Genomic DNA, 19,231 nt, shown 5'->3' on the forward strand with positions numbered 1-19,231 from the left:
CTGGTTCTCTGTAACTTCACTTCTCACAGTGAAGGCCTTTGGTGCTGGATCTCAGTGTCCGAGCTGAATGATGGGGGTGGAGATGGTCCTTCAGGTATACAGGGCCAAGGCTATATAGGTCTTTAAAGGTCAGCACCAACACTTTGTATTGTGCTCTTAATGGGAGCCAATGTAGCTATTTCAGGACTGATTTTATACGATCCCGGCGGCTGCTCCCAGTCACCAGTCTTGTTGATTAGTTGTAGTTTCCAAGTCACCTTCAAAGGTAGCCCCACACTGAGCACATTGAAGTGCAGTCCAATTAAGACTTAACCAGGGCATGTACCACTCTGGCAAGACTGAGCAGGCTGGTGGGGTCTCAGCCAGCATACCAGATGGAGCTGGTAGACAGTCACCCTGGACACAGAATTAACCTGCACCTTTATCGACAGGTGTGAATCCAAGTTGACTCCCAGGCTGTGCACCTAGTCCTTCAGGGGCACAGTTACTTCATTCAGGACCAGGTATTCCCCCACACCAACCCCACCCACGTTCCGCAGAAACAGTACTTCTATTTTGTGAGGATTCAACTTCAATCCGTTAGCTGCCATCCATCCTCCAACTGCCTCCAGACAATCACACAGGACACTTGCCTTCTCCTTCCCACTGAAGCCCCCGTACCTCCCAAAAATCTGATTTCATTGTTCAAGGGACCCATCTACATCCGTGGGGTATAATTCACAGTGAGTACCCTTGAGCCAACCTGCTTCTACTATGAAACCCACTGAGTGTCTACAGTCAATTTCCATGTTGCCTGTGAAGGACAATGTTAACCACTAGGGCTGGGCAACATCTGATTTTCAACATCGGTGATATCTGATTTTCAACATTGTGATATATCACCAGCTAAACATTGCAATATAGTGATATATCACAATGTCTAAAACATGAAAGGTGGACTTTAAGATTGCGCGTGGTGGTGGGGAGAAGAGCAGCTATGGAGATCCGCAGGTCGAGGGTAGAGATGGGGCAAATGAGAGAAGGAGCAGACAGCCTTGGAGATCTTGGGGGTGGTGCGGTGGAGATGGGGCATACGAGGGAAGGAGTGGGCAGCCTTGGAGATCTCTGGGGTGGCGGAATGGAAATGGGCTTGTGGGCAAAGGAGCAGGCAGCCTTGGAGATCTCAGGGATAGGGGTAAAGATGGGCATATGGTCAAAGGAGCAGGGGCAACCAAGGTGAAAAAGCAGCTGGTCAACTAAGCAAGGAAAGTGGGGCACAAGGAGGAAAAGAAGGCGCTGGGCAGTTAAGTGCCTGACAGCTGGCTGAGGTGAATCACGCAAAGCAGCCAGAGCAGAGAGAGGGTAAAAGGTAAAGGGACCCCTCTGGGGTTGCGGCGCTCATCTCGCTTTATTGGCCGAGGGAGCCGGCGTACAGCTTCCGGGTCATGTGGCCAGCATGACTAAGCCGCTTCTGGCGAACCAGAGCAGCACACGGAAAGAGAGAGGGTACATCACAGTTATTGCAAGGTGCCAAGGCCATCAGCAGGAATGAAGAGGAGAAAGGGAGCCAAAAGGGAAGACAGACAGCCAACCAGAGGGAACCAGCTCCAAGGGAGACCAGTCGGTCTGGCACCTCCTGCTATCTTCAGATTCCTGAGATCTATGGATGAAGGGTGGTATACAAATTAAATAATAATAGCACAGCAAAACTCAGCAGTAGTTGTTATTAGTACCTTTCATGATTACCCAAGTCAGATACAAGTTCATCAATATGCCTTTGGAGTTCACTTCCTTCCAATATTTTAAGTTTCTTCAATTCGCTCTGGAGAAAAAACCAAAGCTCCTTGGCTCCATTTTCAATCCGCCTCCTCAATATTTCATGATCTTTTCCTAAGCCCACTAAAAAAAAGGAAAAGGTACAGAATTGTCAACATTAGTTTTCCTCTAGACAGAAAATGCATTTGTAGAATTATGAACAAAATAGTTATATACAAACCATCTCCTGTTTGTTGCTTATAGTTTTCTATCTGTTCTTTGGCCTTTATTAGCTGTTCTTCTAAAGCATGAACTCTTCCTGCAGCAGGGCCCTGATCAATAGGACCTTCTGGTATCCTACAGCAAAATTGAAAGAATGCATCAAATAAGTTTGATTAGTGTTACATGCTTTTTGAAAGGATATTCTTGATAATGGACTAGAAAAAAATGTGTAGTTTTGTGTTGTGAGTGGCTTTGTCTTTTGTTACAAAACTTAAACAAAAATATAAAAAACCTATGTTATACTCAGAGTAAACCCACTGAAATTAATGAGCCTAACTTAGTCATGTTTATTAATTTTAGTGGGTCTGCTCTGAGTGAAACTTAGTTGAGTAACAACCCCAATTTCAGCTTATGAGCATTTGGCTCAGGAAGAGATGGGACTATTCTGCTCTCAATCATAGGTGTAGAGATTATTCTGTTCGGAAGGTTGGTTGTTAAATAAATCATGACACAGTGTAGTATGTTATGTGTTGTTGTTCATCTGAGGTTGTATTTCCCTAATTTTAAGACCTACTAAGGAACAGATGATTGCTGTTATGTCTTCATATGTGAAACACAAAATTCAAATAGGGTGCACTTTCTTTTTCCCATGACTGCAGATCTGTTGCCTGGTATATGCTGTACAATTTTAAATTAACCTTATACTGCCACAGTTAACTGCTGTAACTTGGAATTGCCTGGGTGCACCAACGAAAAGAAGAATATGGGTAAGGTCTGCTTTAAAGCGAGATACCCCAGACCTTTTTTTTTTCTTCACAAGTTTTTCGTGTGTTTTTTTAAAAAAAGAAATACTGATGCAAAATCCTTCCTCAAAAGTAGAGGTGGACATTGTACATCTCACAAGGTACTTCCAAAAGTAGGGGGTCAGGAATCTGGATTTCTCCCATACTTGATTTTCAATTAAAATATATACTAAGTGACCCGAATGTAAGATTTATCTTCCTCAAAGTCTGTTGGCTAACTCTTGGCTGATATTATGCTCTATTTATGTGCGTAATACCCAACAAGAACAATTTCTGGATGAAACTTTTTACATTGCTGCTGCACTCATTTACACACTGAGGTGAAGTGGTGATAGATAGTGATTTAAATCTTGTATTCAATGATTATTTTGATAAAAGCAGAACATCTCACCTATCACAAAACCCATGTAAACAGTCTTTTTAAAAATATCCTACATATTACATAAACATAATTACTTTGATGCTTTGCACATAGCCAATCCAGAACTAAGAAACTATACGCATATGTCAGCAAGATACAAAATTTATGCCAGATTGGATTATTTATTAATCTCAGGTTCGTAACTCACAAGATTGGTCTTCTTAATATCTCAGACCATACCCTGTTATCACCAGAATTCGATGGGGAGTGCACAGACCTAAAACCTTCTGTGGGAAATTAGACCCGTGTGTGTGTGTGTGTGTGTGTGTGTGTGTATTTACTAGAGAGAAACTTCTTCAAGCAGAGATTTTCAACCAGTGTGCCATGGAACCCTGGGGTGCCTTGAATAATTGTCAAGGGTGCTGCAGGCAAAACTGGCCTCCATCCCTCGTTCCTTCCTTCCCTCCTCTGATGCCCTCTTATGTCTCTGCCTCCCAAAGGCTTGCATGGTTGTTTGTTGCAGCAGCTCTGGCTACAAACTCCCCAGATGAATGGTGCCTCTAGGGCTGACTAAGGGGTGCTGGTTGCCAGGATCTGAGGCAGCCTCAGAGTAAGCATGCATGTGGGTGAGGGAGTCCAGCAAGCCAGTCCACCAGCCCTTGCTGTTGGGAATGGATGGACACAAGTGAGAGGTTGGGCGGGCGGGCAGGCCAGCAGGTGCCACACTGGCCTTTCTTGTGCTTGCTGTGTGAAAAGCTTGCCTGGGAGCTGAGTGCCCAGCGCTGAAAGGGAGCTTTTCCGCCATGCAGGCCTGGCAGCACCCACTGCTGCCACTGCTACTTCCCAAGGTCAGCAAGCTGCTGGACTCACGTTCACCCTCGGACATTCTCCATTGGGCCACTAAGGCTGGGGGTATCCTCTTTCCAGGCCACTGTGGAGCAGTGTGAGAAGGCACCTCTCTTTGGGGAGGGAGGCGCAGCTGCTGTCTGGAGGACTTCCAAGGAGAGAAAAAAGGGAACACTCCACAAGGGAGGGGTTTTTGAAAAGGGTTGAGGGTTTGTGGCTCTGCAGGCAAGGACATAACTGAGCTGCTGGGGCTCAGAGCACATTTCCCCACAGGGGTCAAGGGAGCCATGGCTCAAAAAAGGTTGAAAACCTCTGCCTTAAAGGGATTCCTGATTTTTTTAAGTTTAATGGTACAGTCATACCTCGGGTTACGAACGCTGTGGGTTGCGCGTTTTCAGGTTGTGGACTGCGCCAAACCTGGAAGTACCAGAGCGGGTTACTTCCAGGTTTTGGCACTCGCGCATGCGCAGAAGCACAAAATGACATCATGCGCAAGCGCAGAAGCAACGAATCGCATCACGCATGTGCGCAGATGCAGTGCTTCAGGCTGCAAACGCTGTGGGCACAGATCACGTTCGCAACCAGAGTGTACAGAAAACTTTTTTAAAAAGAGCAGAACCTAGATCTCCTTAAATCCCACAGGTACTTATTCCCTTCAGAAGATAAAGCCATATTATTAGGAATTCAACAACAAAAATTCTGCCCTCCTGGTGAAACCAGTACATATAGCAAGCAAAATGAGTAATGCACTGTTAAAAGGCGAAAGGTGGGGGGGGGGAACCTATAGACAAAAAGACATTTTGGAGGAATTAAAAATATATATATACAAAACTCTATGACATTGAACCATTGGATTCCCAAATCTTCACAAAACTCCTAGGGGAAAAAGATAATTCCAAGATTTAACCAGACTCACCAGGATTCATTAGATCAATCTTTTACTCTAGCAGAAATCCAAAATGGGATCAAAAATATGAAGCTCCACAATGATTCTGGTCCCAGCAGATTCATTAGCCTTCCCTTCTGAAATTGTTTATTGACATACAGAATAGAGGCCAAATTCCTTAAACTATTTCATTGATAAATGTGGATGCTTAATTATTTACAGGCATATTGGCCAGTAGGCTTTCAAAAATTTTACCCAACTATGGATTCATAAGGCAAAGATCCACAGGCCTTCCCTATTATAGAAGGGTTCTCAATACAATTTTTGGAGTCAATCACATCCAGAACCTACTGTTCTCCTGATGCTGAACACAGTCAAAGCATTTGATTGTTTAAATAGGCAATATCTCTACGTTCCTTTGGTATTAGCGCGTCTTGGGTTGATATGCTTGATGCTCAGGAAAACCAGCTCATAGTATTGTTTAAAGATAACCTGAAGGAGGGGAAGAATCCTGCTCTGAACTCCTTGGAGAAAGGACAGGATAAAATGCAATAAAATGAAGCCACAAGCATTAAAATCAAGAGAATACATATTTAAAAGCATGATCTTTTCGATCATATTGTAAAAATATCTAAATGTAACACTAGATTTAACATATAATGGGCACAATGCAGAAAGCTAAATGGCAGAGGAAAAACTACTGCTTGTGCAAGCTAGTCATGTAAAAGCTATATGCCAAATTAGTGGCATGAAACATTTGCATGCAGAACTTTCTCTATAATTATCCTGATTTTCTAAAATCTTGTACAGATTACGTGTGTTATGCAGAAAGCTACTCTTGAATTAAAGAGTGTTTCTTCATGTGGAAAAATATCACTGGGTAGTGGCTAGTACAGAAATGTTAAATTAATTTGTCTCTTTTGTAAGCACTTGAAGAAAAACTTTATTCCTTCTCTGCATAGAGATACAAGATTTCCATAAATTTTAAAGCTATGAAAATATATCACTTTTCACTTTTTATGGGGGGGTAGCCTTTTAGATTTGACTTTCTTATCAAAGCCAAACAACATTATTGCTTTAGATTCATAAAAACATCATTTGTAACTAATATTTTACATATTTATAAAACGTACAGAGCTACTTGCTTTTAAGCAGTTCCAAATTAAATCAAATGTCGCCCTAGCCCCAAGCAATGAACACCTAGTTTGGCACTCTCATGAAGATGGCAGTACCCTCTGCAGAAATGAATCTTAGATCTGAGTGGTGCATTAGGTCTGAAGTATATACATAGGAACCGTCATTCTCTAATGCTATATGGCATTGTCTTACATAAAGTAGTCCCACCACATATGGAGTGGAGAATAGCTTTCCTTTTTTAGAAAAATAAATAAATCACTAATTACAAAAAGTTTTTCACATTTCCTTCAGTGGTGCCCCACTGAATTAAAAGCATTCTTGGGGGAAAACAGAAACTACAAACACACACACACACACACACACACTTTACATCTCTATTCCTGTCCCCCATCACGTCTAAGATATTAGGGCTGAGGTACATGTTATGTACAGCTCTATGGCTTTTCTGTTACCAGTGAAAGCAGCTGCAGACAAACAGGGAAGGACTTTGAACTGACTAATGGATGGAAAAGATGGCATGGAGTAGCCCCTCTCCCCCCCCCCATTCCTCTGTTCATTTAAGACACCTGCAGCTATTTTCCCCAGGACACTGCCCTTGGGGACAAGAACCGTGAACTAGAAATCTAGTCCTGCTCTTACTCAGACTCATAGTACTAGTAATATACCATCAGGGCTGATGGGGTGTGTGGCAATATATTCTAAGTAGTGCTCTCCCCAAAAACACCTCTTTTGTGGGGAAATTCCTGTTGCAAACCCTGCTTTGGGCAGTGAGGTATGTCATATATGACAACAAGAAAAAATGGTCTCATGGAAACTAAATGCTGAATATTGCCAGCTGAGTCTGTGGCTGAACTGAAGCTGTAGTCAGTGGCAGTGCCTGGATAGCTAAATGCAAGAGTTGAGTAGTTTTGACCACTGAGGTGCTCTAATCTCTAAGATGCTTGGGTGAGGGGCAGAGGAAAGCAGCATATAGTAGCATCATAGCCACATGGAGACTACTGCTGCAACTCCCAGTCATTTCATTTTAAAGGTGATCCAATCCATCTCCTGCATAGCAGGGTCCTGAGGACAGCTATGATGCTTTTAAAAAATGTAGTCCCCTCTCCCCAACACTTTCTTTTTTAAATCTAAAGCAAGCCACCACTCACTGAAAATTCTTGGGAAAATTTTCTCCTTTCCACAGATACACTCTGAAACTCAGTCCACAGCTGGGTTCAGCTGAAGATGAGCCCTACCATCAAAACTGAGCTAAAAATCTAATATTTAACTAGAAAGTGAGAGAAGTATCAGACTGTTCAGTCTTCTGTTGCAACACAATTCAGCCCCCAGCAGAATACTAACATCTGCGTGCAACCTTCAACTGACAGGAATCATCCTCATTTGAGAAAAGCAATCATGCAACACTTTATGCTGCAGGGTTGTTTTTCTTGCCAGGATACTAAATGTCTTCGGGGACCCTCAGAAAAACTACCATTCCCTTTTTACTTATAAAACCCAAGTGTCTACACATTTACAAATCCTTACAATAGATCCCATTTCTATGGATATCCATTTTGGAGTGGACATTTGAAGTTCTTCACAACCTGCTTACTATTTTACCAACATGAAAAAATCATTGTTCATTGCATGTTGGGCTACCTCATATAGTTGAGGTTGGGCTACCTCAACTATATATATTTCAATTCCATTTATTAACATGTTCAGGTTCTTTTACAGGTCCTGATGGACTAAGTAGGCAGAGTAAAAAAGTTATTTATTACTACCCTTTCTGTTCCATATGTTAGCCAAGTACATGACCATGAGACAATGACTACTAAACATGGCATTTCCCACTTCTAAAGAGTCCAACATTTGTATCTAGCAGGTATGGGGAATAAAACCAGGTGTCTCTTATATCCCAGTCTCTTACCCTTCTGTACTGGCTTAAGGAAAGGACCTTGGTACTGAAAAATCAGTATCGCTCAGGATGATTCAAACGTTAAGCTGGGGTGGGGGCAAAAACCTGTACTGAGTCTCCAAGCCATAATAACTGGAAGATAATCTAACAGAACTATTTCTTCAAGTAAAAGGAAGGTAAGCAAGTATGCTGGGGAATACAGACTATCATAAATTGTTGATTAGAGGGAGATAAAGCCCCAAGGATGCCTATTCAGAGCTTATCTGAAGCCCAGGGCAGGACTCTTGTTAGAATAAAGTTAGAAACTCAAGCAAAAAAGTAGCCAGTGCTTAGCCCTCCGAGGCCCAGTGCAAGTGTACCCAGCTGTGCCCCTCCTCTCCATGGGCCTGGCCCTAAGTGCTGGAGAAAGTTAGAATTATGGGTTACAGTTTTTACCTGAGATTACTGGATCTTAAAAGGAACATTAAATTTGCACTATCCCCAAACTTTCACCATCAGCTTCCACAAATATAGTACAAACAGCCAACTACTATACCACCACACAAACATAGCACCCTGATGTCTCCTTCAACCTCAGAAAAGACACATGCCAGGACAAAAAAGTATTTTGTCCTTTACATTAACACAGAGAAAATGCAACTTCGGTACAGTATACCAACATTGAGAAAGTTTTTATCAACTTACCTGAGAGACTCTGCCATTCGTCGTAAGTCTTCATTTTGCTGTTTTAATCGTTCAAGTTTTGCTAATATCTTTGATAGTTCACGACTAGAATGGTCTGGGTGTTCATTGTCTCGTACTAAGTGTCCACCTATGTAAAACAGCAAGGTCCCCCAAGCAAAAAGGATGAGCATAATCCAACGCCAGGAGCCAGTCCATGGCCGCATTTTCAGAAGTTCTATCCACTACCAAATAGTTTTTGTTCACAAAGCAAACATTGTAACTCCTCAATCAGTACAAAGATTCCAAGGTTTCTGTGTCTTTGATTCACCACATTGTGCTTCTCACAGCATTTCTCCAACAGTAAAACTTTAAAACAATTATCACTGAAGATGCACAATCCAAGTTGTAATGTCACAGATGTTTTGTTTTTATAGTCTGTGGGAAAAGAAACAAAATGAAGTTACATTTTGTGATTTAAAGCTAGTAACATATATTGAAGTAAAGCTTAAATGAGTTGGTGTTGAATTTCAAGTCAGTTAATAGCATTATAATGTTTCAGCAACTTGCAAAGGAATAGTCTCTAAGCAACTGCATGTATAGAAATGACAAAAAACACTAAAAAGTAGCACATTTGTTTACACAGTGCTGTTTTGAACTTTAGAAAACTGCAACTAAATCGTAAGAGACCTTATGCAGCAGATTTGGATTTATTCTTTCTTGCAAGACAATACACTTGTAAGTGGAATGGATAGTACTTATAACACATAATATATTTTCTTCTCTTTGAGCAAACTTACTAGCAACTTCAGAAGTTTAAGTTCTCTTATACTGGTCTTGATGCCTTGCTTCTGCCATGCTGCTAACAAAAGAAGCCATGCATTGGCTTTTTGAGGCATTTGAACTGAGGCTAGGGGCTTGCTTCACTCCAAACCATTCATAAACAGAAGCCACAGTTTGTCCTCATTCACATTAAACCATAGTTTATTTTGAAAATGAACCAAGTCAATAACATCATCTTATTGCAGAAGAGCCCTTGTAAAAATCAGGGTAAAAGAGCAAGATAAAGGTGACATCCATTCCAAAGATTTTCTTCCACTTCCACAAGAGCTGTGATTCACAGAAGCATAACAACTGGTATAATTAACTACCCACACCCCCTGCAAAAACCAAAACCAAGGGTAATCAATAACCAGGGCCTGAAAAAGAAGGACCCTCTAGACCCAGTTATCATGCAACTTTGAACCAGTATGCACAATCATTTGCAGGAGTTCTCTGTTAAAAGTCCTGCATTCAAATGCCTAGCACTATGGCATTACAGCAGTAGTCTGTGTTGTAATTCTGATTGACTATCCTTCATTGTTTTTCTGCAGCACTATCCATATAATTCACATGCAGGACAATAATGGCCTCCATGTTCCATTACATCCTCAGTTGAGAGGCCCACTACATCAGCCAGAATCTTAAAATAGACAATCTGCACTATGTATTTCACAGCCTCACTCTAGTCATACACGCATACACAGTATTAAATCAGAGTCTTGATGTGTTAAGTATGTAGTAACTTCCCACTTCTTTGTCTACCTTATATTTCACCTCCTGTAGTTTAACTCCCAATGCTTTTTGGCACTGTGTGAGCTTTCACTAGCCCCTTACAGAGGCAGTCATGGAATAGTAGCAGCTTTTTTCCTTCTACTTACCATTTTTGGAATGGAAGTCTAAACAGATAAAGGAAGGTGGTTAATACTTAGCAAGACGTACTTAGGTCACTAAGCTGGCTATAACCCCAGAAAACAGATGTAAGCAACAGATCACACTAAAAAGGAGAAATCATTTTTTCTTGATACAATAAAATGTTAATCGACTAAAAACATAGCATTTCAGAATTACAATCCTTCTTTAGTTCTGAAAGCACACCACTACTGTTATTATCTTGCATTTTTATGCTTTGAACTACCCTGAGATCGACAGATGAAGGGCAGATACAAATTTAATTTAATAAACAAACAAACAAAAACAACAACAACATTAATGTTTAAAAGTAAATGAAAGCATTATACTTGCTTTCAGTAACAACTTTGCAAAATTTTAAAAAAGATGTAGCCAGAATGAATCCATGTGTCAAGCAACTACAGCAAAACATTTGCTGCCTCCAAGGTTGCCATCACAGTGCAATTTTGTAAGACCTGGGACTCGGAACTCACACCAAGTAATTCAAAACTCCTGTGTTTTTATTTTGAGATCTACTTTCTTACTAAAAACCACAAGCTCTTATTAGGACATAAATATATAGTTGCTTTGGAGAACAGTTGGTGAATGTTCTCTTAGAATTCAAAATTCTATGATAAAAAATCCATATTGTATCCATGATATCCTGTTGCAAAATTATTTGGTGCTTTAAAATCGAAGCAAAGCATAAAACTTTCCACTTCGAATTTGAAGTAATTTAAACAAGGAAGAATCTAGAACATAAAATGTATTCATTCCAGCATTAAGAATTAAGCATTGAGCAGCATGCTACAAACACAAAATCATAATTAAAATGATATTACACACACTTGTATAAAATCATTAAAATAGTTGACAGAAAACCCTTATACAAGTGGTGTCATACTGGACAAAGCAACAATAGCTGCTACCTATATCAGTATGTCAAACCAACCTACAATGTCAGATTCAGTTTGCAGTTTTCCTGCTTGGCCACTTGGGGACACTGTGATACCACACATTCAGCTGGGTGCCTCCCCCATCACCACCCATCCTAGCATAAGATGCAGCAAGAGAATGATGTCACGTGCTTATTTATTCAAAGCTTTCGTGCCAGTGTTTTACTTCATCATCCAGCCAAAGCCTGTAACCAAACGCCCCACTCCCTACATGGCAATTTATTAATTTCTGTAGTTACCATTCCTGAGATGGCAACCTACCCACCCTTTTACTTCTCAGGCACAATACAAGCTAAATAATTTGGGCTCTTAGGAGACCAACTCTTCATACATATCAGCACTATCTCTATAGGCAACCAAGCAAAGCCTTGACATGCTCCTTCAAGGCACAGTTAACAGAGTGGTGTTATCTGCCTCTATACCCTTGTTTAGTAATCCCTTCCACAGAGGTCCGCCCAGACACAAATGGAATTCTCCCAGAAGCAAGTGAGACTAGACCTGTGTTCAAACTCCTGCTCAGATATGCAGTTCATCTTTGTGGAACAAGACTCTCTCTATTCCGCACTTACTATGTTAATATTTTATATAGTTCTCACGAGTCTCACAAGCTGCTCTGAGCTCCTTGGAGGAAAAAAAAAAGTTCTTGTTAATAAATGCAAGGAGGAGTAAAAGCTAATCTACGCATACAGATCAAGCAGTGTGCATTTTCTTGGATTGTGCCGCTTGGACTAGTCTGAATGCCTGAATGCTTATAGGAGGCAAGGGGGAGAGAAACTACTCCCTGCATGCATATACAACTGAGAAAGCTAGCCTATAACCCTTCTCTCAAACTTGCGGGCTTTCTACATGCAAAAAATACTTTCCTCAGAGAGCATTTATACATGTGGCTTTATTATTTATTTAATTTATATATTTCCATTCTATCCCATGGGCTCAGAGGGGGTTATGTCAATTCTTCTAAATGCTAACCCCTCTCCACAGCGGCTCACAATCAAGGATTCTATTTGTCTATATTCATCTTTATAACTGTTAAGAAAGTAATTGATTCCAATATCCAAGGTACTGACAGAAATACTCAGAAATGATCCACTTCATTTGCTTTCATGTTATTGTTATTGTTATTTATTTATTAAATTTATATACCACCCTATACCCGCAGGTCTCATCTATAATCCCGCATGCTCCTACTACAGGGGGCGGGGGCAAGAAGAGTATGAAAATGCGGCATTTTAACCATTCACTTAAAACTTATGTCAATGAAGTTTACTTAATAGCCAGCACCGAACAATTCAAGCCATGCAAAGAACAGAACAATGGCCTGCTAAAGTTTTCTTGTTCTCTCTGAACTAGGCAAACTTTCCAGAGCAACATTTAGTACTGTTGAAATCCAAGATATGGACATTTGCAATTCAAGACGTCATGAAAGTAATTACAAAAAAGCCCAAGAAAACCATTTTATCATATTTCCACTACTGAGAAGGCCTTCTGTCTGGTTCCCTATAACCTCACTTCTCATAGTGAGAGAACCTCCAAAAGACCCTCAGTGCTGAACCTCAGTGTCTGGGCTAAACGATGTGGGTAGAGGTCCTCCTTCAGGTATACAGGGCAGGAGATAGAAATAACAAGAAAAAGGTTACAGCCAAGCATAGCCTAATACAAATAATATCTACTCTGCAAGAATTTTAGATGACCATGTGAGCAATATTCTAAACTTCATAAATATAGAAAGCCTTGTCAGTCATTAGTTTTAGTAAGCATGCCGTATAGGTAATAATCACAAAGTTATAATTAATTCTGCTGAAATTAAAACTAAATCAGTGCACTTCAAAATTCTCTTACTTATTTCCTGAAAATAGGAAAGTGACATTATATGTGGGGCAGGGACTACTTCTCTTTGATCCAGCTGTGAATTTAACAGCTTAATAATGTGATAATTTGAGTCAATTCTGTGAACAGCAACAACTAATTGTTGTGCAACTCATATACTGAATAGGCACAGATTTGGTGGAAATTTAATATTTCATGGGTTAAGGTATACGTTTTCCAAAAAAAACATTACTTAAGCATTTATTTCATGTCCATCTTCTATGCAAATAAGAGTAACCTGCTTTGGACAATTTAAGTTTGCATCAGAAATTTAACTAATGTCCAATAAAATGTCCTAGGGAATAATTTGATTTAACATATTTATTCTTATGTCCCGTCATCCAGATTAGAGAGATTGTTTCAGAGTTATTCACTAACATTTTTTGTTTTAACCACTCAAAATCACTCTGACATCAGCAAATCCGGCCACCTCATTGCTTACCCCTTACTCTAGGCCATTTATGCCAGTTAAAAAGCATTGGCTCTAATACAAGTCCTCCTAGGGAGATCCCACATCTTATGCAGTGTTCGAAATTCCCCATGCGCCAAGCACATTTTGCTATTGGTGTGGGTCCAATTGCGACTATACGATTTCTGGGTGCCAGATTGGTGACTGACATCTCCATCAAGTCAGCTGACTCGCATGCAATCCTCCATCATCACATCAAGGAAATTAAGCACAGGGATGAGTACATATATAGTTGTCTGTGCTGCAGCCTTTCCACACGCCACCCAAATGGAACTTACAAAGTACAGTTAAAAAACCTCTGCCTTAGTCCATAATTAATATCATTTCCATTTCTACTTTGTGTGCTTCTCCTTCTTGAATACTGAGACAAATGAACTGCTGTTAGAGCAAGATATAGTCAAGTAATGTAGTTGAGCTAATAGAATCATAGGATTGTAACATTGGAAGGAATCCTGAGGATCATTTAGCCCAAATCCCTGGCAAGTAGAAATTCTGTTGTGGCGACCGTAACCATAAGGTTTAAGGAGCCATTTGATGCCTAGTTTATATATCTGAGTTTCTGACACAGGTTACATCCCTCCATTAAAAAAACTGTCTGTTTATTCCTCCTTGCACCTTCTTGTTCTTTACCAACTCATAAAAGGAAGTCTCATCTTATTCCATGACTGCTAAGTTTGCTCAGCGACCTTTGTTGAAAAGTTGTAATAACTTGTTTGAAACTCCAGATAAATACCAGATTATACCTATATACATGTGCTTGTTCACACACTCAAAAAAACAAGCTTAGTGAGACAGAATTTAACTTTGCCCTGTTAATTCTTTTCCAGCAAGACTTGTTCTTCTATATACTCAACAATTTTATCTTTTCATAATGTGTCCGACCAAGTTACCAAGAACAGACACTCACATAATTGGCTTTTAAAGGGGGGAGGAGAGAAAGAATTGTACAGTAGGAAGGGACCACAAGGGTCATACAGTCCAAACCCCTGCAATGCAATAATCTTTTTGCCCAACATGGGGATCTGGGAACTTTTAAAAAATGGTGGCAAATTAGCTGCAGTTCTCTGGGAAAGAGACCGTTCTCAGTGGCATGTTATGCATTTTTGTTAGAAGATCAGCAATTTCACATTAGATTTCTTTAAGAATTCTAAGATGGGTACCATCTGGACTTGGTGATTTGTCATTTTCAATTTGTCAATAAAGTCTAGAACTTACTCCCTAGTTTGTTCTTGGCTTACCACTCATAACTTGTTTGGGAGAAACAAGCCATGAACTCATATTTAAACATGACAAGTCAGACTCTGGCCTGATTCATTTGCAGCACAGCAGCAGCAGGAATAAAATAGGAGTGCCACAGGAACGTCAAAACAGTGTGTACCAAATTGTCTTAAGTTATTGTTTAATGTGGAATGTTCTCCCCAGGTGCCATCTGGTGATATCTCTATCAAGTTTTAGGCACCAGGCAAATAACTTTCTCTTTACCTGGACTTCTGGTCCTTATGAAAGTGGTATTGTGGCCTCTTCTGGTGGGGCTGGACTTTTTGCCCTGCCTTTTGTTTAGCTGTATTTTAAGCCTCTTATTTTGTATTGTTGTCTTTTACTTTTGTTCTCAAATGGTTTTAAGTCGCTTTGGATTACTTTTTAAGAAAAGTGACTAACTAATACTGATGGTACCATGATTTGCAACTTGGGCCATTATGTGGGCACACCGTGACCAGTTTTCCATCACCCAAGCTGCAGTGCTGGCTCAGAATAGCTCTAAATCAAGTCTACAATATCAAGTATTTCAAAAATGTCCAGGCCAACACTACTGTGTGTGAAATATTCAGCAAACACTTCTAGCTTCAGTATTTTACTATATAGGATTTAGTGTGCATATCCATAGGAAAATGTGATATATGAACATACATATAAGCTCTATTGAATGGCTCTATTAAAAACAGGCTTAAACATAAGCATAGCAAATCAAACCTATAATACAACTTTTTCTTCTTCTTTTGTAGTTCTTGCCCAATATTCAAATAGCATTTGAAAATCCTTTTAATGAAAAGAAAACAAATTCATTTTCTTATGGAAAAATAGAATTTTAATAATCAATGCTATCAGTGGCTATGAGTCATGATAGCATATATATTTTCTTTAATATCAGTGTCAGTATAACACTGATTACCAGTTGTTATGGGGATATACTACTTGTTGGGTTAATGTGCTCTTGTGGGCTTCCCACAAGCATCTGGTTGGCTGCTGTGGGGACTGAATGTTGAACTGGATGGGCCTTTGGGCTAATCTAATAGTGTTTTTCTTGTTTTCTTCTACTTAACCTTTGACAATTCTGTACAAATCAGTCAACAGGTGAAGGATAGGTAGCAGCTTTCCCAGGGACAATATGCACCAAAATAGAAACTCAGTCAAGGCAAGTGGTAACCACCATTACTTAAAGGAACTCTGTATTGATTCAAAGTCTATGTTGCAGCTCCCAACAAGACTGCCAAGCTTTCTACTCTAATGCTCAAAGGACCCTGGAATATAAGGATCTTAATGCAAGGACACCCCCATAGTGACAGAGTCCAAGAGTGTTGAAGTAACATATGTGAAGCCTGACTGGCACACTGCAGAGTTAAGTCCTTAGAGCAGCTGCTGTCCACAGTTGGAACATTCTCTCTTCTGCTGAATATAAGGACAATGTGCAAATCTAAATTGTAAAGTTTACCTCTGGGAACCAAGTGACTAACAAATCTAATAAACAATAACAACAATGCATTCCAGCAGTTCAACACCCAAAAGCCTTTTTATATACAATATCACCAGTTGGGTAGAGGGGCCTGCTAATACTGCCTTAGATTTCCACCAGGCAGCCAGTGCAACTATACTCAATATAATTTTAAGAATGGCCCTCATTTTACCTAACAAGCAAAACAACAACCCTAGTTATGTCCTCTCTCTCTCTCCAGGTGTTTTGTTGTTGTTGTTTTGCATTCTCACATGCAAGTACTTTTCCCCCACTTGTATGACTGAATGATTCTGCAGGTATTCAGTTTGAAATTTCACCCTGTTTGTAGTATTGTATTGTATTATGTTTATGATAATGCTTCATCATGTTGCGTCCGCTTCAGGTTACGTGTTTTTATCTTGCGTCCCGCGGCAACCCGGAAGTACCAGAACGGGTTACTTCCAAGTTTTGCCACTCACACATGCGCAGAAGCTCTAAATCGCACCACACACATGCACAGACGCAGCACTTCGGCTAACGTCGCTTCCGTGTTACGGTCGGGCCTCCAGAACAGATCCCGCCCATAACACGAGGTTCCACTGGATTTGACACACTTAACTGTTATCAGGAACAGTTACTTTGCTCTCAACATAATGTTCTCTTTTAGAGGGTCAGTTTATAATTCCCTTTGCAAAACAGAGGCAAAACTGATCAAGACACAGGAAACATAAGTGCCTGTAGGCTTTCCCCAGTGGGGTAAATAGCAATCTCTGGGAGCGATTTAGATTAAGGAAATTGTTAACTCCACCTTTCACAATATTGCAGCCATAATCTAATGGGGGTGTGGGATGCAACAACTACTCTTAGCTAAAAATAGAAACAGTAAGGGATATCTCATCCATTTTGGCCCACATAGAGGCTGTTGTATAAACTCAGTATCACATCCCCACCACCAGCAAGCTCATGCACACTTTGTTTTACAAAGCCAAAGTGTGTGCAGCCTTTCAAAGAGCAAATCCCTCCAGGGGAAAACAAACAATCCAAACCAGCTATATGTTTAAAGCAAAAGCAGGTTGCTTCTTTAACCCAATGCATACATCCTTGTTCACTATTGTATAAAGAAGTTGTGACAGAAAATAATTCAGAGCAATTTCTACAAACAGAAATTGGCTGGTAAATGCAACCTATCCCATAAGTTTTATATATCTTTAACTAATCTGTTAAGAGTTTGAGTTTCAGAAGACAATGCCAACAAAGGATATGTTTACTTGATCAAGTTTATGCTCTACTTAAAACTAGTGTTTAGTAAATTGCTTGAGGAAAAAAACCTCCTGAAAAGGGTTCTAATGGATGCTATAGTTATTAACTTAGCATTGTTACTGAAAGGGACTTCAGATTTCTTTTAAGAAAATAGCAAACTACAAAATGAGCTCAAGTCAGCAGCCAGAAAGCATCAAAGCACTGCATGTGCTATTACAGTTCATATAAACTGTGCATATGCTGAATTACACCATCAAGCTTTTTAAAAAAATGAAAACCTAGCTGCTGATAAGGCAAAATGAAACAAACAAAAGCTTCTGGTTATAACAAGATGATGGCACTGAGTGCAAAATGAAATGCACTGCATTAGAATTCATCTTTAAAAGCAGTTTACACATTTTTTTTCAAGAGTTAAAATCAGTTTGAAACCTTAACTGGACATTAAGCATCTTCAACTTGTATACTAATGTCATACAAGATCTCATTCTCCAAGGGAGTTATCAAATTACAAAATAAATAGAATCTCATATAAGAATGTCAAAAGGGCAAGTTTAACCAAAGTCCTCACTTTGCTCAGCCAGACATATATGGTCCACTCCACCCTAGCAGCAGCACCTGGCATAATCAGAAAAATAACAAGGCTCTAACAAGGAGCACACTGAATTTGCAGTCAACAGGTGATGATCCCACCCAAACTGACACATTCTTTTTTCCTTCTAATAGTCAGTATTAAAAGCAGCATCAAACAGCAATGGTCTAGTTTTCCTGCCTGCAACTCCTTGCAGTTGCCATTGTGAAATAAAATGTTGCCATTGTGAAATAAAATAAAAATCTGTGCTTTCAATATTCAGAGTCAGGTTGTACTATTTTTATGCACTAAGCAGAAGTCAAAAATTCTGATCACCCTCCATTAGTTGCATACATTTAAAAAATATTTCTTCAGTTTGTATCAGTTACCATTTAAAACTAAATCATGGATCAGTATTTCATGCTCAAACACTCCAGTCTCTACACATTTATTTCATCCTTCCACTCCTTCCTCCCCTCACATGCTCTGAACATGTCCTAGTTTGTGGTAACCCATAGTTTGAAATTACATCCAAAATTAAACTAGTTGTGCCTATCCTGCCAACCAAGTTAGGGAGAGCACATATTCCCATGGTGCAAAAAAATTAAAATAAAATCACAGAATAGATACAAAGAGTGCACATATGTACATACATCTCTACTTTCCTCTCTAAAATACTGATAAACATCAACTGTAAAAAGGTTAGGCCTGTGCACCGGATTTGTCTAAATTCTGAACCAAATCAGGCCTGTCCAAGCAGATTTATATCCTGTTTGGATTGGGTAAAAGCAGGTAAAATTACAGCGTGGATCCAGTTTTTCCCCAAATACATACAGATTTGTACAGATTTATAGCTCAAAGGAATATCTCAGAAAACCAGACAGTGTCTCTCCAACACCATACAAGGAGAATGCTAGAATGAGGAGAGGAGTAAGAGGTAGGGGAGCAGCTGCAATTGCTAAGCAGCTTGGGAGGTGTAACCTAGTGGGTTTACACAAAACTTTTGTATTATTAACCAGTCAGCCAAAATTAATGTGCATGTTAGCCAGAATTCTGACTTCAGAATTACTACTGCTCTTGCAGTTGCTACCCACAGTGATTATTATTAAATAGTATTTTGATTTTCCCTTCACTCATGGCTACTGC

General features: G+C 39.9%; 1 protein-coding gene across 1 annotated transcript in view; it reads right to left on the minus strand.

The window, feature by feature from the left end:
* Positions 1–19,231, minus strand: part of FUT8 (fucosyltransferase 8) — a 91,893-nt gene that overhangs the window by 52,553 nt on the left and 20,109 nt on the right. The window contains exons 2-4 of the mRNA XM_053385883.1: positions 8,571–8,984; positions 1,976–2,091; positions 1,713–1,878 (exon numbers count right to left, since the gene is read on the minus strand). Coding sequence (XP_053241858.1) covers positions 1,713–1,878; positions 1,976–2,091; positions 8,571–8,773 — 485 coding nt within the window. The 5' untranslated portion in view covers positions 8,774–8,984. The remainder of the gene's footprint in view (positions 1–1,712; positions 1,879–1,975; positions 2,092–8,570; positions 8,985–19,231) is intronic.

The sequence above is a fragment of the Podarcis raffonei genome, chromosome 1, assembly GCF_027172205.1.
Source record: "Podarcis raffonei isolate rPodRaf1 chromosome 1, rPodRaf1.pri, whole genome shotgun sequence".
NCBI classification, from domain to species: domain Eukaryota; kingdom Metazoa; phylum Chordata; class Lepidosauria; order Squamata; family Lacertidae; genus Podarcis; species Podarcis raffonei.